Source organism: Pleurodeles waltl, chromosome 8, assembly GCF_031143425.1.
Source record: "Pleurodeles waltl isolate 20211129_DDA chromosome 8, aPleWal1.hap1.20221129, whole genome shotgun sequence".
Lineage (NCBI taxonomy): Eukaryota > Metazoa > Chordata > Amphibia > Caudata > Salamandridae > Pleurodeles > Pleurodeles waltl.
This window is the reverse complement of record NC_090447.1, coordinates 348,670,360-348,697,616: the sequence shown is the minus strand read 5'-3', so window position 1 is coordinate 348,697,616 and position 27,257 is coordinate 348,670,360. Positions and strand designations below refer to the sequence as shown.

At 42.8% G+C, this 27,257-nt stretch overlaps 1 protein-coding gene across 4 annotated transcripts in view; it reads left to right on the top strand.

Annotated features, from left to right (window-relative positions):
* The window catches only part of USP9X (ubiquitin specific peptidase 9 X-linked), a 1,493,361-nt gene that overhangs the window by 228,332 nt on the left and 1,237,772 nt on the right, over window positions 1-27,257 (top strand). For all 4 annotated transcript variants that reach the window (XM_069204214.1, XM_069204212.1, XM_069204215.1 and 1 more), the window contains exon 6: window positions 11,685-11,903. In XM_069204214.1, the coding sequence (XP_069060315.1) occupies window positions 11,685-11,903 (219 nt within the window). The remainder of the gene's footprint in view (window positions 1-11,684; window positions 11,904-27,257) is intronic.

Sequence of the window (27,257 nt, the reverse complement as noted above, 5' to 3'; positions counted from 1 at the left end):
CACAAGTTTTACCTATGTTGCCTGAGACTGAAGTATAACTTTTGAGTGAAAAATGTGGCTTCATGCATGCCAAGGCTTTCAAGGATAGGCACACAAGTGTTGGGATTAATGCTGTTTGAGATCTTAATGGCTCTCTTAGCCATCATCCAGGCTGCTTATAGAGAACAGGCTAAAGCACAGAAAGAACAGAAGGCACAACATCTCACCTCAGCTTCTCACACAGTAGGATAATTTGTCACTCGCCACCTCCAGCATGGTGGTCATTGAATCAGGAGCTAGCATTCTTCATTTCACTTGAGCTGTGAGCTCTAGTAGCACCACTGACATCTCCTTCAGTGTCTGACCCAGCACCTCTATTTGCACCTCTGCCAACCCAGTGCAGTTCGTGAATGCTATGGCAGTGATTTGTCAGCATTGCAGCAGTCCACAAAGTGGCGCTGGAGGGCCCCATGTGACACTTTGAACCAAGTCCATCCTTACGAGATTCAGTAAGGAGAAACAGATAGCGAAAGTTCTAGAGCTACTACAGCCTACAGTAGAGTCCAGGACAACATTCTCAAGGAGGTATTGCAACTTAAGATGCCAAGGAAGACTTCCTGGGATAAATTGACCTCGGCCCAGCCACGAAGAGGCTAATTACCCACCAGTGGAGACCGTCCCAGGTGGACTCTCCCTTTTTGCCATCTCGCTCCCTGTCAGAAAGCCTGGTGGTACAGGCATCCTCCTTGGCCTAGCAAAATTCTACAGTTTTTACCTCTGCTCTACTTCACAGAGAATGTAAGATATTTCAAAGACTCTATAAGGTTGAATGTGGGCAGGGCTAGCATCCTGTTTTTCAGTTTGAGCTACAAATCACATAACTCTAAGCACTACAGGAAATTTTGAGGGTTCTACAAAGGGTTTCTCTTTTGACATTGTCATCCCTCCTGCCTTGTCAAACAGCCAAAGAAATGCCAGCAGCAATAAAGGGGCTTCCTTTTGGCCATTATCACTCCTCCTAACCCGTCCGACAGCTAAGCCAATGCCTGTATCAATACAAGGGGTTTCACTCTTAACTCCATTAGATTCCAGAAGCCTCCTATAGGGCACTCTGATGATGCCCGATGAAACCATGTTAAGCTCTTATCCAGTGATTTATTCTCCATTCTGATTCCAATGCCAGTACTGGTGGCACCAATTCCTACATGTCCAGTTCGACACTAGGCCTCTGTACAAAAAGTGGAAAGCCCATGTAACCCTCTTGAGTTTGAGTAAACAGTATAATGAAAAAAAAAGAAAGAACTGTAGGGGGAAGGATATACCCGTGGACATAGTCAACAATACATCCCCAGTCTGTGTTGAACAAACTGTAGTTTTTAGTATTGACAGAATTATCAGTTTTCATATTAGAGATACTAATTCCTTACCCTCAATTGAAGTCGAGTGTATACACAAGTCATTATCACAATAGTTGTCTATTTCTTATATTTAACATTTGTTTTACAAATCCTGCTAACTAAATTCATCAGTAGCAAAACAAACTGTCCTTTTAAAGATCAAAGTTGGCGTAATCCGAAGACCACTTCTACATTCTAGGGCCTGATCCGTCCCATGGTAATCCACCTTTTTGAAGCGAAGTAACAGTGTGTGCATGTCATCTGTAACCTGGATTCCTAGTGACTGTCAGAAAATGAATTCATAGTTTACACATTCGTGGTGTACTCCTGCATATGGATGGTCTTTGTGTTTTGACCATGCTAGTTCTGGCCTCCTCAGGACACAACAAAGGAATATGTCCTCACTTCAAAAATTAAAAATGAAGACAAATTTTACCAAAATATGACCAAAATTCATATAAACAGTGTCATTTGGTCTAAAACAAGTAGTGATGTACAGTACAGCTAGGAGATTAGACAATGTGGCCCGTGATGGGTCACTGAGGTGAATAGTGTCCACTCAGATGACAAACAGCAAGTCATTTGGTGAATCATGCCAGTATGTCTTGGGGTAGAAGATCCTACTCACTGTGCTGTGTTGATGTAACCAATCAGTGTACACATATGTGATCCAGGTAAAAACCACAGCAAAGACAAAAAAAGGCTAGCTTGCTATCACATGCAAATAATTACTAAGTATTCCATGGGCCCCGTTGCACTTGTGCAGCAAAGCACTACCAAGAGGACTCTAGTTCTTACTCCAAACATGAGTAAAGATCTTACAAAAGTTCTAAAACTGATGGTATCATGGCACATGCAACAAAAGGCTCAAAAAGCTCCAGGGTCTCTATCATACATATAATAAAAAGGAGGCCAGGGAGCTAATTAGTACTGTTTTATCTGGATTTTTCAAACACTGACAAATCACCCTTGGACACAATGAGAAGGATCTTACCAATTACAACTACAGGCTCCTAGCGCACATTACTCAGTGTTGAAGGTGGTACGGACAATTGAAGGAACTGTAAATGAATGACTGAGAGTCCTAAAAAAAAGAAATACCTAAACAGCACAAAACATCTAATTGTCTGGTTTGTGGCCTGTGATAACTGTGCTGCAGTAGTTAAAAAAAAAACAAAAAAAAAAAAAAAGCAACGTGTGGGGAGGAAACACCTGCTAAACCAGTTACTGATGCCAAGTGGTGACAGCTGCGTCCTGAGTGCTCCTGGATATTTGCTCATTCACAGAAGTGGAAAACATGATAATGGGGCAGGCAGATCAAAAAGGTCTAGTTTAAACAGGCAGCCCCCTGCCATCTTAGAAAGTGCAGTAGTGCATTGGAACTCAACTAGCCAGTAGGAGGGGAAAGTAGCCACATCTCTGCAGACTTACAGGTCTAGAATGAGACCAGGGGGCTTGCAAATGAAGTTAAAGGCCATAGGCCCTACCTTTCCAGCAAGCGCTCGCTCTTATCCTCCCCCTCAGTCACATCAGTCTGTGGATCAACTGCAGATTCTACATCAGGTGGTCGTGTCCCTTTTAAAGAAATGAGAGGTGGAGCTGGACCCATAGCGGAAATTGAGCAGGGCTGCCACTCATTGTGCTTGCTGGTTTTCAATAAGTACTGTCTGTGTCTGATCCTACATATCAGACTTTTGAACTTTTACCTTCATAAAGAGATGAGGTACCTAGCCCTAGTACTTTTGGCAGTGGGAGGAAAAGACTGCATGATATCTTGCAACTTGTAAGACCCATATTTCTACATAACGCTTGTGCAGTGGTTGGCTGATGTTTCTCCCAGTACCAGTTTGCTATCCTCCCATGCACACTGACTTTGGCAACATTGGGCGCCCCCAAGGTGTTAGTGGTGGGTGAGATACAACTGCAAAAGTTTGGAATTGTGGTGTTTCTGTTTGTCACTGTTTGATTGCTCAAGGCAGGCTTGCAGCAGCTTTTGTCAGGCTTCCTAAAGCTACAGCATTCCATTTGCTCAACTTGAGATGTTCCGTCTGCCTGACCAGATCCCACTTAGAGACTTCAGTGCCTCCTGTTCATCCTCCCCGGAAGTTCTTGGACATTTGGGATGATTCTGGCATTTTATGGGGGGGTGGGGGGAACCTTGTGATGGTTCTACTCCTGTTAGGTCTGCTGCTTTCTTGCATTCTGCACCCTCCAGTTCCTATTGCAAGCGAGTCTTGGGTGATGCAGCTCCGTTAATGTGGAAGTATCTGTTCAATACACTAACTTCCCTGCCCCCATCCCAAAAATGATTCCTTGTGTTTTGAGGAAGTTGCACCAGAATCGTGCTCAACCCAATCGGATTTCCCCTGGCTGGAAAAGGAGGGTGGAATGCAGACATCCTGCGATGCTCCCTGTGGTCTCCCCTCCCCCCCAAAATCCATATCCATTTACCTTGCAGAGTAGATGCTCTTTCTCAGTCAAAGGCGGCAGGTTCTGCACCTCAGTCTGCACTTTAATACTTGGAGATTGACCTGAACTCCTTTCACCTGCCGCTGATGTGGCCGATGTCATCCTGTCTGCTCTTACATTGGTTGGGCACTTGCAGGGCAGTCTGTTATTGCATCAAACCAATGGAGAACCAAGTCTTATGCCAAGCACTTTTGTTTGGATATGTAATCACAGAAGGGGAAAGACCGTCCAGAAAATTACCTTGTAGCATTGGAAAACCTTTGGCATTAAAATTTGTTACGGCTTTACTAAGAAAGAACCATCAGAGGGGATCCATGGTCATTCCTCCGAAGGAAAGGCATAAAATATGTATTAGCTAAGGGTGTTCCCGTGGTGGTGATTTGTTGAGCTGCAGCTTGGGCTTCCCTGTAAACTTTAGGGAAGCACCATTGCTTGGGTTTGTAAGGGAGAAGGGATGGCTGTTTTGCTTGTTCAGTTTTGGAGTGGCTTCTTGACCACTCATTCATACCCACCACATGAGAGAGGGCACTGCTGTGGTTTCTGTTCAGAAGTTGAGGAATCTGCACGTGGAAATATCCATCAGAGGAAAACATTACTTAGCTTAAGTAGTGGTCTTTCAGATGGGTACCGTATCTCCCAGCAGATCTTCACCCATACTACCCCCTCCCCATTCAGAAGAATGGTTAGAGACCTATGTACCTTAAAATGGTACCAATTTACATCTGTAGCACTGCACATCATTGTTGGATCTAATACTGTCCTTGTCTTTTCCTCTAGAGACTTTTTTTTAGGGGGGGGTGGGGGGGGTGGAGACCGAACATCAGGGTATCGCTATATGGCATCAGTGACATCATGACAACACACATGCTATGCATCCAGTGCTGAGATTGTCAGTGCTTCCTTCTGTCGCGGATAAGGAAAAATATTAAAAAAATACTTTTTACTACCAAGACTTCGTAACTCTGCCCATTCATAAATTCTCAAATTATTCAGTCAACACCTGCACAATACAATGGCAGTCTTATTTAAACTACAGTTTGGAATTTTGCAGATTCAGACTGAAATCATTGTTCGTATTTAATGGTGAAAGGACTGTCGGACACAACGGACGTGTGTTATAGGCCCAAGTAATAGATAAATTATTTGTGCAATCATATTCTTTTTTTTTTTATTGAAGTAGTTTCAATTAATTGACAAAATAAATTCATTACTTGCCTTTAAACCTACCTTGCTTCTTGCATGCAAGAACGTTTGCAAAAACATTCTGGATCCAGTCTGGCGCATAAGGGTATTGTATAGGTGAGGAAGCTGGAGGTAGATAAGTATGCATCTAAAAAATACTTAAAAAGTAAGTGATGTCTTCTTTCAAACCAGAGGTAAGCATATTGTTATATACTCATCTTTCAGATGTCTTATGAGTTTGTGTGTTACTGAAGTTACTTTGAAGTCTTGTTTTGGATGTACGTACCTGTTGACCACAAATGTAATTTCCCTCAGTGGAGAACCCTCTCCAACTTAATGTTACAGGTGCATAGTAACAGGAATTTTTTTAAATCTTTGTTTTTACAGGTTTTCATATAGAACAAATTAAAATGTGCATAAACCATGAACATTTGCATAGTTTTTCCCATTGTATATTATTTTAAGTCACCTTGTGTTATTCATAATTTGGAATCTGCTTGGCATGTTACTGGTTCAGTGCCAACTAAGCATAAGACAACGTTCAGGGTTTTTTAATGCCGTATTTTTGGTGTAGATTCAAATCTGTTTATTAGGTTAAATAGGAATGCACATACACCCACCTACGACCGCAGGCAAGTTGGGAAAACAAATTAAAGGGTGAGAGGGTCCCAGTCTAAAGGGAGGGGGTAACGGGAGGTGGGAGGGAGGAAAGCAAACTTGGGAAGGTGGTTTCTGGTTCCGATATCTCTGGTTTGCAGAAAAAGTCAGCATCTTTTCCCCAGATGCGCTACCTTTAATCTGCATTCAGAGGGGATTCAGGTGGGGCATTCCCGGGATGTTGAAGGGCAGTGAGTGTCCGCACTCATAGAAACACTGACCAGGTAAGCTCCTTGTACTCTTGTGAGCGAAAGTCTATGCATGGGCCCCAGTTTTTGTCATACATAAATTGAGTGTGTTCCACTGCTGCTGTCAGCTTTTCCATGCCCACCTTGACATGTTACTGGTTCAATTTCAGCTGAGCAAATCCCACAGCTTGTGAAGCCAATCTACATGTTATGGTGCTTTATGTGTGCTCCCCCCCCCCCCCCCCCCCCCCCCATGCTGTTAGTTGGCTGTGTACAGTGCTATTGTGATTGCCTTACCTCTGTGCAACCTCAAGGGATTCACCAGGTTGTTGGAGAGGCCGAGTGAAATGCAAGCTGGGTTATTGTGGGAATGCTGTATCAAATATTTCATCAGTGCCCTGCAGCACTGCGTCCCATTATTGTTTAAGCTTTGGGCTTTGTCCTAAGAAGTGTCAGTGTGCCAGGATAACAACACTGGCCCAATGCATAGGTCGGCCACAGTGCTAAATGCGCAGGAGTATAGAACAAATATTGGGCACATTTTAGCATTGTTTCCTTGTTTGCCAAGCTGGTTGCTGAAGTCCTGGTCCTATAAAAAATATGTTCGACCACTCCTTATCTGAATGGGTGTGCTCCAGCTATGCTGGGATGCACAATTTAACTGGCTGTTGAGGTTGGTTCAGGAGTCAGTAAATTGCTGAACACAGGCCTTTATCATCATTCTTGAGAAAATTCATTTCTTAAAAGGTGTCAGGTCTGCCAACTGATGTCTGTAATGTCAGCTGGGAGACCTAGTGGCAGTTGTGCAGGTACAGCCACAGCTCTGGCACTGGTAAGTGGAAACTTTGTTGGAGTTGTTCAAATTACAGGAGGCCCTGGTGGTCTGTGAAGTGTACTTGCAGATGGCATTTGCCAGGAATGAAAATTATTAGCCTTTAGGGTGAAGGGTAAGTCTGGGTTACCAATGGTGGAGGTGAGTGGGGAAACCTCCAGAGATAGCAGTCTTGTCTCATGCTCACAGTGTGGGTCTGGTGACCGGCGAGGAGTACATGCCCCAAGGCAGATTACGTTTAGCTCACCAGGCCACCTTTCACATGTGTATACCGTTTGGTCCACAAAGAACCGGCTGGTTCCATTCCACCATGTAACACAGTTTGACTGCCAAATAGAAGGCTAAATTGGAAGGCCGAGGACTACGTCTGGTATGGAAAGATAGGACAGACAGGCAGACAGTCACCCCTCCACCCCTACCGTAGAGGAAGTCTCTGCATGACAAAGAGGATCCTCAGGAGGAGGGTCATGTTAAGGGCTGTGACTCAAGACAGGCCGCAGCAAGCTGAGGTCTTCCTGATATGTGTGAAGGCGTCTACCATGAATACCCTAGTTAGGGGTGGTTTCATATCCTTCAGAGGGTCGCTGTCTCCAGAATTACTTGCAGCGTCATCTTGACAGCATCTCTTTCTTTGGGAGACCTTCTTCAGCATGTTCATGAGGTTCCTGTTCTTCTTGGACTTTAGGAACGGCATGCTCACCTCACCCCTATTGAGATGGTCTTTCTGTCCTGGCAGCTCCCCTTTGCCTCTGCTCCCCTCTGGCACCGGATTCTCCTTTTGTCTGCTGCTGCCAGGTCAAGGCTAATGGAACCACTGTCCGTAGTGCAGTGTGACCTTAAATTGTTTATTTACAGCGCTCACCCTAATACTGATTGTTTTTCCATTAATGAACCATAATTACAAGTTCGAACAGCATTAATCTATGGACACACATGTTACAACTGCAGACAGTTCCTTTCTCTGTAAACTGACAGGCAAAGGGTTTGGGCTGCAGGGTTTGAGCCTGCTTGTTCCAAGAACAAAATAAACATGAAAACTTGTTGCCTTTGACCCCAAACAGTATGTCCTGGACGTTGGGCAATAGGAAATCCACATCCCTGAGGAGGCCATTTGGTAGTTTACATTAATGCCTGGCATATTAGTTACCAGTTCTCTTCCATACCTAATGTAACTTGTTGATGCAATACCGCATGTATCAGAGGTATTGTTAGCTTAAAACCCATGTCAACAGTATTGCTCCCCTCATGGATCCTTAATTAATTTTCCTGTGTAGATAAGAAAGGTCTATTTCATATTGTTGTTATTGTTGCTCCACTTTTAAACAGGTTTGCCATTCGGGATATCCCCGCCTTGGTCCATCTTTGATTTATACTGATCTAGCGCATTTGCCCAGCCGTGTAGTGCCAATTATTGGTAACTCAGACTTGTATGCCTTTGCTGTTGATGGCCTTTTGAGGCCCTTGTCTCAACAATAGCATGCTATCCGTACTAGTCTTGTTTTAGAGTTCTTTGTGTCCCAGATTACACTAGCCAGCTCTTTCGTGCCTATTTCCAGTTTCTCCATTTTAGTTCCAGGGTTCTTCCCTAAAGCAAATCCATCTAGATCATCACTGGAGCGCTCTCAGGGTGGCCTGATAATAAAGCTAAACTTTGTGACTGGCATCCTCTTTCCCCCTTCATCTTCATCTGGTAGCCGGTGACATTTTCGTTGTTAGCCTCATCTTCTTGCTTTGCATAGTAAGTCTGTGAGCATGAAGTCTATTTTGTTAAATAGCTTGGTCTTAGTACTACTGCTATGCAAAATGGTAAAGGAACCTTGGCAGTGTCACTGTCTTGATTATTTCCACTTTGCCAATAACTGAAAGAGGAACCTTCTTCTAAATTGAGATGCGGTTGTTATTAGGCCGATATGCCCGCAGGCGCCAGGGCAAAATTGTATTTTGTTGTTTTTTTGTTTTTGTTTTTTTGTTTTGTTTTTTTAGAGATGGGGAGTGACCCATTAGGCAAGGGTTGCTCCCCTGGGGGGCAAATTGTATTTAGACCATTTCTGCCCCCCCTTGGGGGCAAATCGGCCGATTTTAGGTCAATCTACCCCCAAGGGGGGGCAGAAACAACTAGGCACCGGGGATCTTCTTTTTTTTGCGCCAATGTCACGCAGGGGGAGCGACCCCGTAGGCAAGGGTCGCTCCCCGGGTGGGTTTGGGGGGCAAATTTATTTTAGGCCATTTCTGCCCCCCCTGGGGCCGGCTGATCTAGAGGCCAAAATACACAGGTAGGCACTTTGCAAAAAACACCTCTGTTTTCTGTGAAAAAATGTGATGTGTCCACGTTGTGTTTTGGGCCATTTCCTTTCGTGGGCGCTAGGCCTACCCACACAAGTGAGGTATCATTTTTATCGGGAGACTTGGGGGAACGCTGGGTGGAAGGAAATTTGTGGCTCCTCTCAGATTCCAGAACTTTCTGTCACCGACATGAGAGGAAAAAGTGTTTTTTTGGGTCAATTTTTGAGGTTTGCAAAGGATTCTGGCTAACAGAACCTGGTCAGATCCCCACAAGTCACCCCATCTTGGATTTCCCTAGGTGTCTAGTTTTCAAAAATGCCATGGTTTGCTAGGTTTCACCAGGTGCCGGCTGAGCTAGAGGCCAAAATCCACAGGTAGGCACTTTGTAAAAAAAAAAAAAAAAAACACCTCTGTTTTCTGTGAAAAAATTTGATGTGTCCACGTTGTGTTTTGGGCCATATCCTTTCGTGGCCGCTAGGCCTACTCACACAAAGTGAGGTACCATTTTTATTGGGAGACTTGGGAGAACACAGAATAATAAAACAAGTGTTATTGCCCCTTGTCTTTCTCTACATTTTTTCCTCCCAAATGTAAGGCAGTGTGTAAAAAAGACGTCTATTTGAGAAATGCCCTGTAAATCACATGCTAGTATGGGCACCCCGGATTTCAGAGCTGTGCAAATAACTACTGCTTCTCAACACCTAATCTTGTGGCCATTTTGGAAATACAAAGGTTTTCTTGATAACTATTTTTCACTTTTTATATTTCAGCAAATGAATTGCTGTATACCCGGTATAGAATAAAAACCCATTGCAAGGTGCAGCTCATTTATTGGCTCTGGGTACCTAGAGTTCTTGATGAACCTACAAGCCCTATATATCCCCGCAACCAGAAGAGTCCAGCTGACGTAACAGTATATTGCTTTCAAAAATCTGACATTGCAGGAAAAAGTTAGAGTAAAATGTGGAGAAAAATGGCTGTTTTTTTCTTCACCTCAATTTTAATATTTTTTTATTTCAGCTGTTATTTTCTGTAGGAAATACTTGTAGGATCTACAAACATGACCCCTTGCTGAATTCAGTAGTTTGTCTACTTTTCAGAAATATTTAGCTTTCTGGGATCCAGCATTGGTTTCTCACCCATTTTGGTCACTAACTGGAAGAAGGCTGAAAGCACAAAAAATAGTAAAAATGGGGCATGTCCCAGTAAAATGTCAAAATTGTATTGAAAAATTGGGTTTTCCAATTCAAGTCTGCCTGTTCCTGAAAGCTGGGAAGATGGTGACCCTGCCACGCAAACCCTTTGTTGGTGCCAATTTCAGGGAAAAAACCACGAGCTGCCTTCTGCAGCCCTTTTTCCCCCATTTAAAAAAAAATAAAAAATGTTCACTGTATTTTGGCTCATTTCTTGGTCTCCTTCAGGGGAACCCACAAAGTCTGGGTTCCTCTAGAATCCCTAGGATGTTGGAAAAATAGGACGCAAATTTGGCATGGGCAGCTTATGTGAACAAAAAGTTATGAGGGCCTAAGCGTGAACTGCCCTAAATAGCCAAAAAAAGGCTCGGCACAGGAGGGGGAAAAGGACTAGCAGCGAAGGGGTTAAAGAGATCATCAATATGGTGGCCCCACCTTCGAGTTTCTATCAACACTGCATACCGTTCTATCTAAATTATGTATCTCAGCTCGTTATGATAAGTGTTTTCCCTGTACCCGTTTTTATGGTCATTCTTTAGTCTAAGATCTCTTTTATTAAGAGTGCTTCTCGCCCCATACAAAATTGGATATAGTGACCCTTAAAGTACTACTTCCAGTGTTACTCATTCTAGTAATACATTCCTGAAGGACCTGCATTTCCTCTCTTAATGCTCCCTTAAGTCCTGTGTTCTCTCAGAAAGACAGCTTTAAAGTGCTTATGACTGTAGTACTGTCAGTGTCATTCCCTATGATAGTGTAATGAACAGGAGAATATGGTCAAAAACTAGTCTAGCTTAATTTTTAGCATTAATTACTGTGTTTGTAATCTGGCCAGTGAAGAATAATATGTGTAGACTAGTATGGAGATCGTACCAACAAACAGAGAACACATATTCTTGTTTCTTTGAGTTAAGTAGTTGCCAGGCGTCCAATAGTTTACATGTTTCTGACCAGTTTGTTTACGTCCCAGCCAGTTGGGATCGTCTGTGATCAGGGTTGTGGTGGGTAAGATCTGACCAGTATCGGAACTGCCAAACAAATAAAACCCCTTCCCATTTTACGGGTTGGAATATTGTTTCTGATGGAAGGCCTCTAAATCCCTCTAGGAAGTCATTCTGGTATACATTAGGTGCATGTGTGCTTATTCAAAGTAGAGTCTCCTCATATGATAAATAAAGTCTTTCTGGGTGGGTGAGAGAAACCAACTATTTTCTAAATGCTTAAGTTTGCCCTTGTCATTTCTAACTGAGTCACTCTTTTTATTTCCCAGTGGCATTTACTTGGTCTTTATAAATTAACTGCTAAATTTTATTTTTACAAAGCTGAATGTGTTTTAAAAATCACTTGCACCTTTTGCTTTCTACAGTTAACCATTGTAATAGTTGATTTCTTTGTAGTTATTCGTTTGTTATAATGTACCTGAGTGAATTCATGAAATATATATAAAAAAAAGCAATTGATGAAAATACATCTAAATACAAGATTTTTATGTCTCTTTGAACAGAGGTGTATTATTAACAACACCCATCGCTTGGTGGAGCTTTGTGTAGCTAAACTTTCTCAAGATTGGTTTCCTCTTCTGGAACTTCTTGCTATGGCCTTAAACCCTCACTGCAAGTTTCATATCTATAATGGTACACGACCATCTGAGACTGTTCCTGCAGGTGTGCAACTGGCAGAAGATGAACTGTACGCCCGACCTCCAGATCCACGATCACCAAAGGTCAGTGCCATTTTTTAGACTAGCTCTCAATGTTTTTTTCTTAATTCTTTTTTTATCAGCCTTTAAAAAAAAAAAATTATGGATGAAGATGTACACAAGAAAACACGTGCTAATTTGACATATGTCTATTGCATGTCTGCTGACCCTGTAGTACCTACCCGCTCTGATATACTGGAAGTTGAGTGATAAGTATGAAGTTTTTCATGTTTCTAGCCTCTGATATAGCTAAACAATGTCTTTTTGTCTCAGAAAGGCTCCACAAGTACTGTTGCATTGTCATGGGCCTCTCTTAATGGGTTTCGCCTGCTGATGAGTTGTACTTACGGGTCAATCCCATGGCTTGCCAGTCTTAAGCTAAGGGACCCACTCTAATTACATTGCAGTGGCTGAAATTATTTTTTCTCTCCTCTTTAGATATTGCACTGTTGGCACTTCTCTTCGGACATTGTTTAGTGGACAAGGCAAGGCACAACACTGTGCTCTTTGTGTTCAAGTCCTTTTTAATACTCTGCTATTCTAATAGCTTCCACTTGATGGAGGTATAACATATAACATTTATCCTTACAAGTAAGGCTGAGTGAGTTGGAGTGGTGCATTGATGTCATCATTTCAAGGCTCTGCAAAGCTTGTCGGCTTCTTTTAGAATTTGTTTGTTTTGACCTCTGGGAAGAGATATGGGTATCATAGCACTCTTTACTTCTCAAAAGATTTGTTTCTTCCAACTTTTTTTCTTGCACATTTTTCTTGAATTTTACATTTCAGTGTAAGAACTGTATTATCACATACAAAGATATGGTACAGAACAACTTTCTCAACTATCTCATGTGGATACATGGGTGTGTGAAACCTTGCTCTTTATCACACACCAGAACACTGTATAGTGTCTTTTACATTCCAATATGAATCCTTAGCTATTTTAGGGTAGCCTTTCATTTGGGCGAGAGACCATGCTAGCATTTTCCATATCTCTAGGTCATCTTCTAACTTCGCATCCGTTCTAGTCCGTTTCATTTTCATCTCTTCCACCAGTATCCATTCAGCAGTATCTCAGATTCAGTTTAGTATTTATGAACTATCACCTTTTAATAGCCATTAGTCTTTTTGCAAGAAGCAATGTAAATTACCCACATTTTCTTTTTACTTTTAGATTTGATGTCTATGCCCAGAAAACGTGTGTGGTATTAATAACGAGATTGAGACCTGTCAGTCTTCCTTTCCACATCCTTATCACAGTACAGTATTCTTCTACCCTGGAAAATCCCATACTAGGTGAAAATACCTAGCTTCAGGAGCTCCGCATTTAGGACCTAGAGCTTTTATTTCTGAATTGATTATGTACAGCATCATAGGAGTTAGAAAAGGTTCTAGATATAAAATAAAACATAATAGCTGAAAACGTACATTCTTGTTACTTCCTTTATAAGTGTTCATGCAACATCCTGTTGGTGATCTGTGAACTGCATTCCACGGCCAGTCTTCCTTTTTACATGTGTCCCCAATGGATGTTTAACTGTATCCGTTCCAATGGCAATGTGTAAATAAGAACCCCTCACTGATCTGCTGCCATTCTAGTGGGGTAGTTAGTTTGGTACCCCATAATTGTCGGGCAGTATCATGTATATCATGATATTGTAGGTACTGTTCTTCATCTAGTTGAAAACATGTTTAAGCCTGTTCATATGAAGAGACTGCACACAACTCTCCCAGCGTACCTCATCCCTCTCTTTTTCTTCTGGTCATGTTCATATTTTTTTATAGATGTGGTAAATTATGGAAGAGACAACAAAGGTAGATCTTGTGCATATGGTATCAATTACATAATCTCCTCCGGTACTGTTTTCAGATTGATAGTAAGTCATTTATTAAGCACAGACTCCTTTGGGAGTCTTGGAACCCTTGAGACATCCCTCCTCTTAAGTGTATGTTAGTGTATCCATTTGCACTCTGGCTCTTTCCCTACCCCAAATCAATGTGTTCATTATTGACCTCCGCCATCTAATGTATTTCCTGCTGAATTATATATAGACTGAATTGGACAACTATGGATACTAGCTTTGCTATGGCCGTCCTCCAGCTATAGACTATGGGAGTGAGATCAAAAAGGGCAATTATGCCTGTAGGCTCTTCAAGAATTGAGTGGGGTAAAATTCATGACATTTAGTTTCAGAAGTTGTTACCGTTATACCTAATATCTGAATGACTTGCGCTCTCAGTGCACCTCTTGACTCAGAAGGCTCCTAAATAGCACATCAGACAACCAGGCCAATTGATGCACAATGATCTTTGTTTATTTATACAGAGCCCTGATTGTTGTCCAACACTTTCTAGGATCTCTAGTTGTGGTGGCAGAGCATGTATATAGTTTAGTGGATCCTTTTATCGTTTCAATAAAACAATCAAAAGGACTTCCCTGATAAAGCGTGGAATTAGACCTCTATGGGCTCCTGGTACACTTGAAATAATCTGGTAATTTATCATTGTAGGCCTGATACCACTCAACTGTCAGTCTGGGTCCGAAGTATTGTTCGTATTTAACTCTTTAATAGCTCAGAAAAGTCTTCCAGTGTATCTGAGATTTCTTATTGGTCTCTTCTTGTATGTGTTCGCCTACGCGATCCTGGGTACTCCGTAATCTGGAATGTTTTGGTAGTGAATAAATTGTTGGGGGTTATTTACATAATTGTCTTACATATAAAACACATCATTTATACCTCCGTGTGTGTGTGTATGTATATATATATATATATATATATATATGTTCGGTGGCATGTGTAGCTGCAGATACAAATGCTATGCACTGTTCCTGCCATCTAGTGTTGGGCTCGGAGTGTTACAAGTTGTTTTTCTTCGAAGAAGTCTTTTCGAGTCACGGGACCGAGTGACTCCTCCCTTTCGGCTCCATTGTGCATGGGCATCGACTCCATCTTAGATTGTTTTCTTTCCGCGATCGGGTTCAGATGTGTTCCTCTTCGCTCTGGTTATTCGATTCGGAAAACTTCAAAAATCGCCGAAAATCGTCGGTATTATTCTCAATCGCGCCTCATCTTGCATCGACACCTCGGCACCGGCAAAACACACCTTCGGTTGCCCTTCGGGGGACCCGTGCCCAACCTGGGCCTGGTCAGCCCAACCGCAAAAAGCATTGAAGCCTCATGGACCGGACCCTGTTCCGATTCTGTCCTTGGTTCCACGCAAAGTATCCCTACACAGATCAACATTGGGTCTGTAATCTGTGTCTCACCAGATCACCGAGAGGATACTTGTGAGGCCTGTAGGTCCTTCCGCTCCAAGAAGTCCTTGAGGGACCGAAGGGCGAGAAGGCTACAAATGGCGTCCAAGAGCACGACCGACCACCGACAGCAGGCCAGCATGTGAGTACGCCTGCTCCAACCCAGACCCAGACCAAGACCAAACAAAAAGCCTCTGGACGCCACTGCTGGAAGGCCATGGCTCTACCCGGAAAAAATCAAGCGGTGACCAAGTAACACCTTCGGCATCGAAAAAGGCCACACCCGCATCGAAGTCTTCGGACTCGAGTTGAGACACAGTCTCCGAAAAGGTTCAACACTGACTCGTCGAAACGCCGAAAGACTCTTTCGGAACCAAGGCCTACTATCACCATGGGCATTTCGTTACCGAAAAAAACGGCTTTGGAGCTGAAAAGAGCATCATATACTGAAGAACATGGATTTTCTATACAGCTTAAAGAAAGCCACAGATTTGACGAAGAACTTCAACAAATGGAGGAATTTGATGACAGACAAGCCAGGATACAGATCCACAAGGACACTGGCAATATCCTCACAGCACCTCCCCTCAAATGTAAAAGAAAGCTGGGTTTCCAAGGACGTTTGGACACTGATCAGCCAAAGGCTAAAGTACCAAGAGAGCAATCTCCGCCACGCCAGTTTTCCCCAGCACATTCTCCTCCTCATTCTCCTCAAAGAACTGTTTCTCCACTTGCTACACCCACTGCACAATCACCCACACACACTGTGCAGTCACATCAAGACACAGACCCGTGGGATCTTTATGATGACCCTGTGTCAGACAACAACCCAGAGTGCTATCCGTCTAAACCCTCTCCACCTGAAGATAGCACCTCCTACAGACAGGTTCTGAGTAGGGTTGCAGCTTTCCACAATGTAAGCATGCACACCGAACCACTAGAGGGCGACTTTCTTTTTAATACATTGTCCTCAACACACACATCATACCAAAGTCTACCCATGCTCCCAGGTATGCTCAAACATGCCCAACAGATTTTTCAGGAGCCAGTTAAGGGAAAGGCCATAATCCCAAGAGTAGAAAAGAAGTATAAACCACCACCATCTGACCTGGTATTTATCATGCAACAGCTGCCCCCAGATTCGGTAGTGGTCCGCGCGGCGAGGAAAAGGGCCAACTCACAGTCATATGGAGATGCACCCCTTCCAGATAAGGAGAGTAAAAAGTTTGATGCGGCAGGAAAGAGGGTAGCGTCACAAGCAGCCAATCAGTGGCGCATAGCGAACTCACAGGCCCTCCTCGCAAGATATGACAGAGCTCATTGGGATGAGATGAACGACATCATTCAACATCTCCCCAAAGAATACCAAAAAAGAGCTCAGCAGGTAGTAGAGGAGGGACAGGCAATAACGAATAACCAGATGAGATCTGCGTTAGATTCACAGCCGCAAGAATAATAAATACTGCAGTTACAATTAGACACCATGCATGGCTTAGATCATCAGGTTTTAAACCTGAGATTCAACAGGCGGTCCTCAACATGCCATTCAACCAATAAGTTATTCGGCACACAAGTGGACACAGCCATAGAAAAAAGGAAAAAGGATACTGACACAGCCAAAGCGATGAGAGCGCTTTACTCATCCCAATATAGAGGGACATTTACGAAGCCGCAGTATATGGGGGGGGGAGGGGGTTCAGGCCACAGCCATCAGAACCATCCACCTCACAGACAAAGCCCTCATACCAATCACAGTATCAAAGAGGGGGGTTTCGAGGGTCCTTCAGAGGGTAATTTCCCAAATCCAGGGGGAAATTCCAATCTACAAAGCAAGCCACTAACAACAAGCCGTGACTTTGCCATCACCTTCCCCCAACACACATCCCCGGTGGGAGGAAGACTGGAAATGTTCTACAATCAATGGTCAAACATAACAGACACATGGGGACTATCAATTATCCAACATGGTTACTGCATAGAATTCACACATTTTCCTCCAGATATTCCCCCAAAAGCGCACAAAATATCGTTGCAACATCTAACAATGTTACAAACAGAGGTGTAGGCACTATTAACAAAACAAGCCATAGAACTAGTTCCTCATCAACAAATAAGGAACAGGGGTCTATTCCCTGTACTTCCTTATTCCCAAAAAGGACAAAACACTAAGACCAATATTAGATCTCAGAACTCTCAACCTATACGTTCAATCAGAACACTTTCACATGGTGACACTACAAGATGTAGTCCCATTACTAAAACAGGGAGAATGCAAGTCAACACTGGATTTAAAAGACGCGTATGTTCACATACCCATCCATCCAGCTCACAGAAAATACCTCAGGTTTGTTGTGCAAGGAAAACATTACCAATTCAAGGTATTTACCCTTCGGGATAACAACAGCCCCCAGAGTATTTACAAAATGCCTTGCCGTAGTAGCAGCATACATAAGGAGACAACACATGCATGTATTCCCATATCTCGTCGATTGGCTAATAAAGGCCAACACTCAGGAACAGTGTCAACATCACACACGTTATGTAATAGATACCCTACACACACTAGGGTTTTCGATAAATTATCAAAAATCACACTTGCAACCATCCCAAATTCTGCAGTACTTGGGAGCTACACTCAGCACTCAAAAAAACGATTGCAAGCCCAAGCCCACAAGGGTCCAGTCATTACACACCATGGTGCCACAAATACAACCAAATCAGCATTACGCATTCAGATTTGTGATGAAACTCCTAGGCATGATGGCATCATGCATCGCAATTGTCCCAAACGCACGGTTACACATGCAGCCCTTACAGCAGTGCCTTGCAAAACAATGGTCGTAGGCACAGGGTCATCTCCAAGATCTAGTGTTGATAGACCGCCAAACACACGATTCGCTTCAGTGGTGGAATCCCACAAATTTAAACAAAGGGCGCCGTTTTCAAGAACCTGTGCCTCATGCCATTCTCACAACAGATGCATCAATGATTGGGTGGGGAGCACACCTCATTAATCACAGTATACAGGGACAGTGGGACAGCAAGCAAAAACAGCTACACATAAAACACCTAGAGCTGCTAGCAGTCTTGCTAGCACTAAGAGCTTTTCAACCTCTTCTGTCTCACAAACACATTCTTGTCAAAACAGACAATAGGACAACCATGTACTACTTAAACAAACAGGGAGAAACACACTCATCGCAACTTTGCCTCCTAGCACAAACAAATTGCCATTGGGCAATTCACAACAACATTCACCTAATAGCTCAATACATTCCAGGGATTCACAATCAATTAGCAGACCATCTCAGTCGGGATCACTAGCAAACTCACAAGTTGGAAATACATCCCCAGGTACTACACAAACACTTTAGTCAGTGGGGGACACCAGACATAAATCTGTTTGCCACAAACCAAAACGCAAAATGCCAAAACTTCGCGTCCAGGTACCCACACCCTCTGTCCAAGGGCAATGCTCTATGGATCAACTGGTCAGGGATATTTGCTTACGCTTTTCCCCCTCTCCCACTCATTCCATTTCTAGTCAACAAACTGCGTCAAAAAAAACTCAAACTAATACTTATAGCACCAACGTGGGCACGCCAACCATGGTACACCACACTGTTGGACCTCTCACTAGTACCTCACATCAGGCTTTCAAACAGACCAGATCTGTTAACGCAACACAAACAGCAGATCAGACACCCCAATCCAGCAATGCTCAATCTAGCAATGTGGCTCCTGAAATCTTAGAGTTTGGCTATCTAAATCATCCAAACGAATGTATGGAAGTCATTAAATAGACAAGAAAACCTACCACCAGGCAATGTTATGCTAACAAATGGAAAAGATTTGTTTTCTACTGCCAAGCAAAACACATCACACCGTTGGATGCGTCCATACAAGACATCATAGGATATTTACTACACCTACAAAAAGCAAATCTAGCCTTTTCATCCATCAAAATATACCTCACTGCAATTTTGGCTTATTTGCAAAATAAACACACAAAATCCCTATTTAGGATACCAGTCATTAAAGCTTTCATGGAAGGACTAAAACAAATCATACCTCCAAGAATTCCACCAGTACCCTCGTGGAATCTTAATATTGTACTTACATGACTCATGGGTCCACCTTTTGAACCCATGCACTCTTTTGTCAGATCCAATCCTTAACTTGGAAAGTGGCATTTCTAGTAGCAATCACTTCATTACGCAGAGTTAGTGAAATACAGGCTTTCACTATTGAAGAACCCTTTATACAAGTACACAAACATAAAGTTGTTCTCTGCACAAGCCCAAACTTTCTACCAAAAGTAATTCATTTAAACCAAACAGTGGAACTCCCAGTCTTCTTCCCACAGCCAGACCCAGTGGCAGAAAGAGCACTGCATACATTAGATATAAAAAGAGCTCTAATGTATTATATTGACAGAACAAAAGCATTTCGTAAAACTAAACAGTTGTTTGTCGCATTCCAGAAACCCCCCTACTGGTAACCCTATATCTAAACAAGGCATAGCCAGATGGATAGTGGAGTGTGTACAAACTTGTTACCTGGGAGCTAAAAGACAACTACTTGTTACACCAAAGGCACACTCCACTAGAAAGAAGGGAGCAACAATGGCCTTTCTGGGAAACATCCCAGTGACAGAGATTTGTAAGGCAGTCACTAGGTCCACACCTCATACTTTTACCAAGCACTATTGCGTGGATGTGTTAGCAACACAACAAGCCACAGTAGGACAAGCTGTACTAAGAACATTATTTCAAACAACTTCAACTCCTACAGGCTGACCACCGCTTTGGGGAGGATTAATACTTTGTATTCTATGCATAGCATGTGTATCTGCAGCTACACATGCCACCAAACGGAAAATGTCACTTACCCAGTGTACATCTGTTCGTGGCATGTTCCGCTGCAGATTCACATGCGCCCTCCCACCTCCCCGGGAGCCTGTAGCCGTTCAAGTTACAATTAGAAATTGTACATATGTAAATAAACATCCCTTTACTTCACCTTTGTACATAGATCTCTATCCCATTGCATGGGCATCTTTCCATTCTCACTCTATCACTCCTACCTTACCCCCTGCGGGAAAATAATCTAAGATGGATCGATGCCCATTCACAATGGAGCCGAAAGGGAGGAGTCACTCTGTCCCGTGACTCGAAGAAAAACAACTTGTAACACTCCGAGCCCAACACTAGATGGCAGGAACAGTGCATAGCATGTGAATCTGCAGCGGAACATGCATAACATGCAGAACATTTGTTGGAGTATCCTGGCTGGGAGCTATCTGGATCCTCGCACCTAGATCCAAATGCAATGAATGGAAAACATAGGTACACAGCTTGTTATTAGTACACAAGTACTTAAAAGAGGCATGGGTTTGATTTTGCTCAGTCCCTGTATATAAGTCATATGCATGCACTGTAAGAACGTCAGATGTGTTGGGTTGTCTCAGTATTTACACATATACCAATTTAAACATCACTATTTTGTTTTATTTCTTTTTTAGTGCTACTCATCCCAATCTAGGGTGTTGGTGCCTTTACATCACAAGCATTAACAAATAAATTGTGTGTAAATCACTGTACGAGATGTGTTTGTTAATAAGACAGTGAGGGTTACAAGGGTTAGGAGTCACATGTCCTTCATAGCTCACTGCCCTACATTAGGGCTACAGTTTATTGACTGTAAATAATAAAAGGATCTATGTGTTAAATGCAGTAACCCACGTACCCATCTACATAAAGTTAAAATCTGTTTCTGTGTTAAATTATGTGCTCTGCAAGAGCTGTATTAACCTGTGATGCTTTGATTCAGAATAGAGACAAAACACATCACTGATCTCTCTAAGCAAGTGCATTAACCTCCAGAGTTATTTGACCATTATTATGTACTCAAGCTTGACCAGCTAAACATGTGTGAGGCCTTAGGATCTGATGTGAATTATTATTTTTTTTCTTCTTATTTTCAACTTTTTTTATTTGCACTTTACTCATAATACAAGGAATACAGGAATTGAATGGAGATGATTGTCTTTTATAGATGTCAGTTAAGGCAGACCGTAACCAAGGCGAAGCATGATTACACATTTGGAATGGTGCTTGTATGGCCTGTAGCTTTTTGGAGCGTTTTGTACAAATGATAGCTTTACAGCAGTGTGCTCCCCTCGTACCAGGCAAGTTTCCTCACATTCAGTATCTTTGAAAATTATGCCAGTTGCCTCAAGCCCTCTCCCACTTCTTTGGGCATTACCTGCTCTGTTAGACCTGATGTCAATTCTTGTGATGTCACTTCTTTTGAGGTGATGGGTTGTCATGCTACTTCCTTAGTTGGCACATGCAATGTCACACACTGTGATATCACTTGCATACTACCTGACTTGTTTACTCCCCCTCTACTTCTTCTTTTTTTTTTTTTTTTTTTTTAAGGACTTATGCCTGGTCCTCAGGAGTAGGGCTCTTTTTTTTTTTTTTTTTTTGGCAGAAAAGCATCCTGACCCCTGTATTTAAGCAAGTGGAACATGACAGTTGTAGGCTCTGTCCCAGGCCAGAGAGGATGCTCGGGCATACTGTGTGCCCCTTCAGTGAAAAAGTGTCACAGACCTTTAGGCTTCAAAGGTTTTTTATTTTATTTTTTTAATCCGGTCCTCTGCTATGTAGAGCTATAGGCATTCTTCTATTTTTGTGGAAGTCCAACCAACCAGATATTTCAACACAACTTCACTTCTGTTTCTTCGACCCCAATTCCAATACTTTTGTTTTGTGCAGCAGGCTGTCTAACTATTTCTGAATCAGAACTAGTGTATTTTCTGTGCTTCCCACCTGTTGCTGGACTTGTGATACTCTTTCTAAAGCAGCACGTCAGTCTGTACACACCAATTTCACATCAATGGCAAATGCATCCACTTTGTATTCAAGCACAGTTTTTGTCTCTTGCACTCCTTTAAGTTCATCTGCCAGCATTGGCTCAAGTTCATTTTGTCACTGTTTCTCTTTTTTAAACCCTTTCTGCCCTTGTCTGTGACTTGTGTATTTATTGTTTGCATAGTTGGAGCTTTAGAGTCCTTATGCCCAACAAAACTCTCCCAGTGACTTTAGGAGGCATACTACGTTGTCACACAAACTACAGCCTCAAATGTTTAGAGCGCTCAATAGATCTGCTTTTGCGCATGTCTTTTGTTGCATCTCCTCCCCACATTCAGGTTGCAGAAAATGTAATTGTCAGTTTATCACCTGCCCCCTTTGTTCCTCCTCTCACGGCATACAACGTAGTATTGAAGTGCTGATTTTGTGCCCACCCAGCTGAGAGCGAGCAATCACCTACTTGCTTCCTGATCTAGTCCGTGTGTGTAGGTCGCATGGCCCAGTCATTTGCCACTCATACTGTGCTTGAACTTCCTACGGTAGCACTAATAGACCATATGTTACTCTACTGTTGCAGACTTACAGTCAACTGGTAATGCCTGCTTTGGTCTCTTTGCACATAGGGAGAAATCACCCCTGGCCCCCGGATTCTCATGTGTCTCAGCTGCTTCCCCCTCTTGACACCTCTTCACCGTTAGTGTCAGTGGCTCGCAAGGTGGGAGGTCAGCGTTACTGTCTATGTGGCTAGCAAGCACTATAAAGTTACATTAGTCTGGTAGTTTGCTTACTCTGCATACTTTTATTGCCATGGTGACAAGATGTGTTGGATTTTGACAGATTGTATCAGGCTTTAGGGCAGGTTGCCGGGAGCTACAAGCAAGTGCATCCTCATGCTATATTGGCCTGGCAATTACTTTCTCTGCGTTGTTTAGTAATAGGTCTTTCCCACCGGGGTGATTGATGGGCAAAGTAGTGCCACCTCCACTAGCCGCTGAATTGTTATCCTTTGTGAGCAGTGTGAGTGAGATGTGGTATTCTACTTTGATTTGGGTGTTCAGATTGTATGTCTTGCAGTCTAGCCCTCTGTTTTGCTGCTATCTCTATAATGTGAAGGTACTTCTGAACCCAGCATTTCTCCACCTTTAAATATGTGGTTTCCAAGCCACTTTGTGATAGGAATGAAAATTTCTTAGGTATGCATGTTAGAACTTCTGCACTTGTTGCAAATATGCAGTCTTGTTTGATATGAGGCAATCCTTCCTAACACCTTGTAGAATTCACCCACAACAATTCCTTCTTCAACCTGCTGGTGGCTGAGATGGTTTTCTTTTGTTCAGATACTTTACCTATGAGCCTACTTTGACACTGGCAGCCCTTCCAGATAACGTGGTTGTCTAAATGTTGTTCTTGTTCAATGTATGCATTCTGAAGTTGACTATGGTTCTTGATCTTCCAAGTAACAGCCTTTTGAAAGCATGTGAGCATCAAATACAGATCATCCAATGATGTTGACCTTATTGTTTAAGGGGACCTCCCAGCAGACTCTTGTAAGGTATTTGCATCTCCTCTAGAAGGCAATGCTTTGCCTTTTCATAGTGACAAAGAACAAAGTATGTACTGTAATAGTGTGGTAAACTGGTTTAATCTGCCTATTTTGCAAATGAAAAATATTCCACTGCTAACTCATCCAAGGAGTTAGTCTAAGGTTGCGTTTTGGGGTGTAATTCCTGATTGTAGAAGACACGTAGGTTAGACATTTGCTATAGCGAGATTTGAAGATGATATGCCCAGTTATAAACAATGACTTTTGAACGACTGGGAGCCAGTGCAGTTTTACCATTAGAAGTTTAATGTGGCAATGTGTAAGCTGGCTCCATACCAACCTAGCTGCTTGATTTTGAACCAGCTAAAGTCTGACTCAATCCTTTTGGGAGTCCCAGATCGGGAGAGTTGGCATAATCAATCTGGGACATCACAAGGGCAATTATGACCTAACTGATAGCCTCGAGTAAAATATTTCTTTTCTTTTTTTTTAAATTTCCCGAAGCTGAAAGAAGTAGGGAGAAGTCACTGATCCTAACTGAGTCTTTATAGAAAGGTCTTTGTCAATGAGGATCCCAAAACATTTGACTGCTTTTTTAGGAGTAGGAGAAGGGCCCATCTCCTATGGCCAGTAAGGATTCCAACTATGCAGTGTGTTTTTATCCAGCACTATGTCTGAATTCAACTTCAACTGATGGCAATTCATACAGTCACAGGTATAGCATGGGGTTCTTAAAGAACTCTAAAGTTTCTGTTGTATCATAAGTATTGAAGAGCAACTTCATAGCAGCAGCACAGTGGTATATTTTCACCTCTTGCTTCTGTAACGTGCATATCAGTAGGCAAATGTAAAGATTAAATAAATTGGGGGTCATCGAAGAGCCCTACGATACTCCACAGTTGAGTCTAACCTTTGATGAACGAAAAAGGGAGAGGCAAACCAAGTGAGAGCAGTCTTGAAGAAAGGATTGCATCCAATCTAATGCTGGTCCCTGCGGCCTCAACACGTTTGAGTAAGATGGCATGATCCACTATGTCCAACGCAGCCAATAAATCCAGAAGAACCAATGCCTGGGCCGATCCTTTATCTGCAGCATCTTTCATATATATCATCAATCACATAAAGTATAGCAGTTTCAATGAAATGGGTGGGCTGAAAGCTCACCTGGTGAGAGTCAAAGAAGGAGTAATCTTCTAAAAAGTTTCAAGGATTTTGTGCGATATGTGCCTCTAGTATTTTGGCTGGGTACTGGAGTAAGGAGATGGGAGAAGAGGCAAAGATGTTGGATGATATATTCCTCTAGTATTTTGGATAGGTACTGGAGTATGGAGATAGGACAGTAGTTTACATATTACTGGCTTCTAAGATCCAGTCTGTTATTGCCGCTTCAAAAATAATTTTAGCTCTCAACATAAGTTGGCAGAGACAGTGCTAATGACTCTCATAAAGTATTACAATTAATATGATTCAAATTTCTGGAGAGGGTGCCAGGGCAGGTGGGGGTGTTCCTGAGAGCTATTACCTTTATATCAAATTTAATTAAATGGTGATCAGACCAAGTACATGGAGAAACCCGGTGATTGGAAATGGTTAGATTTAACATTTTCCCCCTCAAATTCTATTAGAGTTTAGTAGATAATATTTCTACAGAAGTACTACTAAGAAGTCAGGCATGAAATGCTCTGTTAACCAGGTTCCCATTAAAAATAATATCAAGGGAATTCAAATCAAGAAGGGAAAATAACTCAAGTTGGTGTTTGACCAAAGAGTGGGTGTTGAGAGAAGGTGGATAGATCCCTCACTATAGGTTTGGGTGTTGCTGGGGACCATTATCCATTTTGGTTGTAAGGGTCAGCAGTTTTCCTGATTGTAAAGCATCCATTTGTTGAATGTTTGTAATAGGTGTACCTCAAGAGGGTGATTACTAAAAGACAGAGCTAAGCTCACTTCAGGAGTACACTAAGATTTGAGTAAAAGGGCCCCTGGCCATGGACGAGCGCAGACGGGCTTGCCTTTGATGCACCCCCTGTGCACGTCCACTGCATGTCCATGCTGCTTTCAGCTTTATCAGTACTTGGAGCTCTCCCTGACTCAGCCCAACTGCTGCCCAGTTGGTTCCCCCCAACCACTACTAGGCAAAATCAGCGCATCCTAAAGAGCGCAGAGGAATCTAGTTTAAAAACTGATTCAAAACCCCAATTTATACAAGATTCCAAGCTTTCGTGTGTGCAGATACACTGGCAATGTTCAAAACAGGCAAAGAAAGGCTAAAAAATCAAAATCACAATACTTCTAGTTCAAGCATATCTGCGCTGCCGCCAGCTTTATCAGGGCTTGGAGCTATTACTGAATCCTCCCACCTGCTGCCCAGTTGGTCCCCCACTCCCCCGACCAATACTAGGTGAAGTCCATGCATCTGAAAGAACACGAGGAAAGCTAGTTTAAAAACTGATTAAAAACCTCAATTTAATCAAGATACTGAGCTGCGGTGTGTGCAAATATACTGGAAATGTACAAAATAGGCAAAGAACAGCAAAAAAAAAAAGAAAAAAAAAGCACAATGTTTAGTGACTCCTTGCAATATGCATGGTCCTCGACCCCATTGTTAGATTGTTTTCTTCCGCCATCGTGTTCATACGTGTGCTTCTTTGCTTCATTTCAGCACTGTCGTAGGTTATTTCTTTAATACTGTCGGTATTGTTTTTCGATTGTGGTTCGATCCCCATCCCCCTAGTTAGAACATCAATGTTGAATTAGTCTCAGGGGATTACTTTTGTCTGCGGCCCTCTTAGACCTTTGCCCTTTGGGACAGAATTTGTTGTTGGCGTTCACTCCAAGATATGCCCACTTGGTGATAGAAAGGACGCTTTTTCTTTCCTGCCCTTCTTGCCACGCCAAGTTTCCACACACAGACCAACATCAGGTGTGTATCTTGTCCTTGTCCCCTGAACATGAGGAGGCAACCTGCTAGGCCTGCAAGCCTTTTTGCTCGAAAAAGACACTCAGAGATCAAAGGGCTCAATGACTCCAGATGTCTTGAAGTACCAATGAAGCCACGTTGGACCTTTTCAGGTCAGAAGACATAGAAATCGAGGAAGAGGCCCATCCATTGGCTGCTGACGAATGCAACCTTTCTCCTGATAAGAGCTCCAGTACTGACGTGGAACGTCCCCTCCATCACAACAAATGCTGACTAAAACTCAACTTCCTCCACACCAAAAAAACAAGACTGTCTTTAGGCCACCACTGCTTTTGGCCCTGGTCTGCACTGACCGGCTGCTTCGGACATGTCCAGCCTTGGCTCTGCACTGAAAATACAGCAGAAAAGCAGATTGTCGACCCTAGGCACACCATATCGGACTCGAACTGACCTTTGGCACCAAAAGCTTCCGAGCCGAAACCCCATTACAACTCTGCCGAAAATATAAAAAGAACCTCCCCTAAAACCTCCACATCATACCATAAAGCACCTAATCGGACGTCACCCCCAAAGGGATATCACAGGGGTTCATATAGAGGAATCTATTCCAAGGACAGAGGCAAAGGCAATTTTACCAAAACCTCCACAACCAAGCCTTGACTTGCCAAACATATTTCTCCCCATCTCCCTCTGATCACACTACACCTGTCAGGGGGAGGTTACAATGGTTCTTTCCTGCACAGCGGAATATCAACTCAATGGAGGTTGGATATTATCCAACATG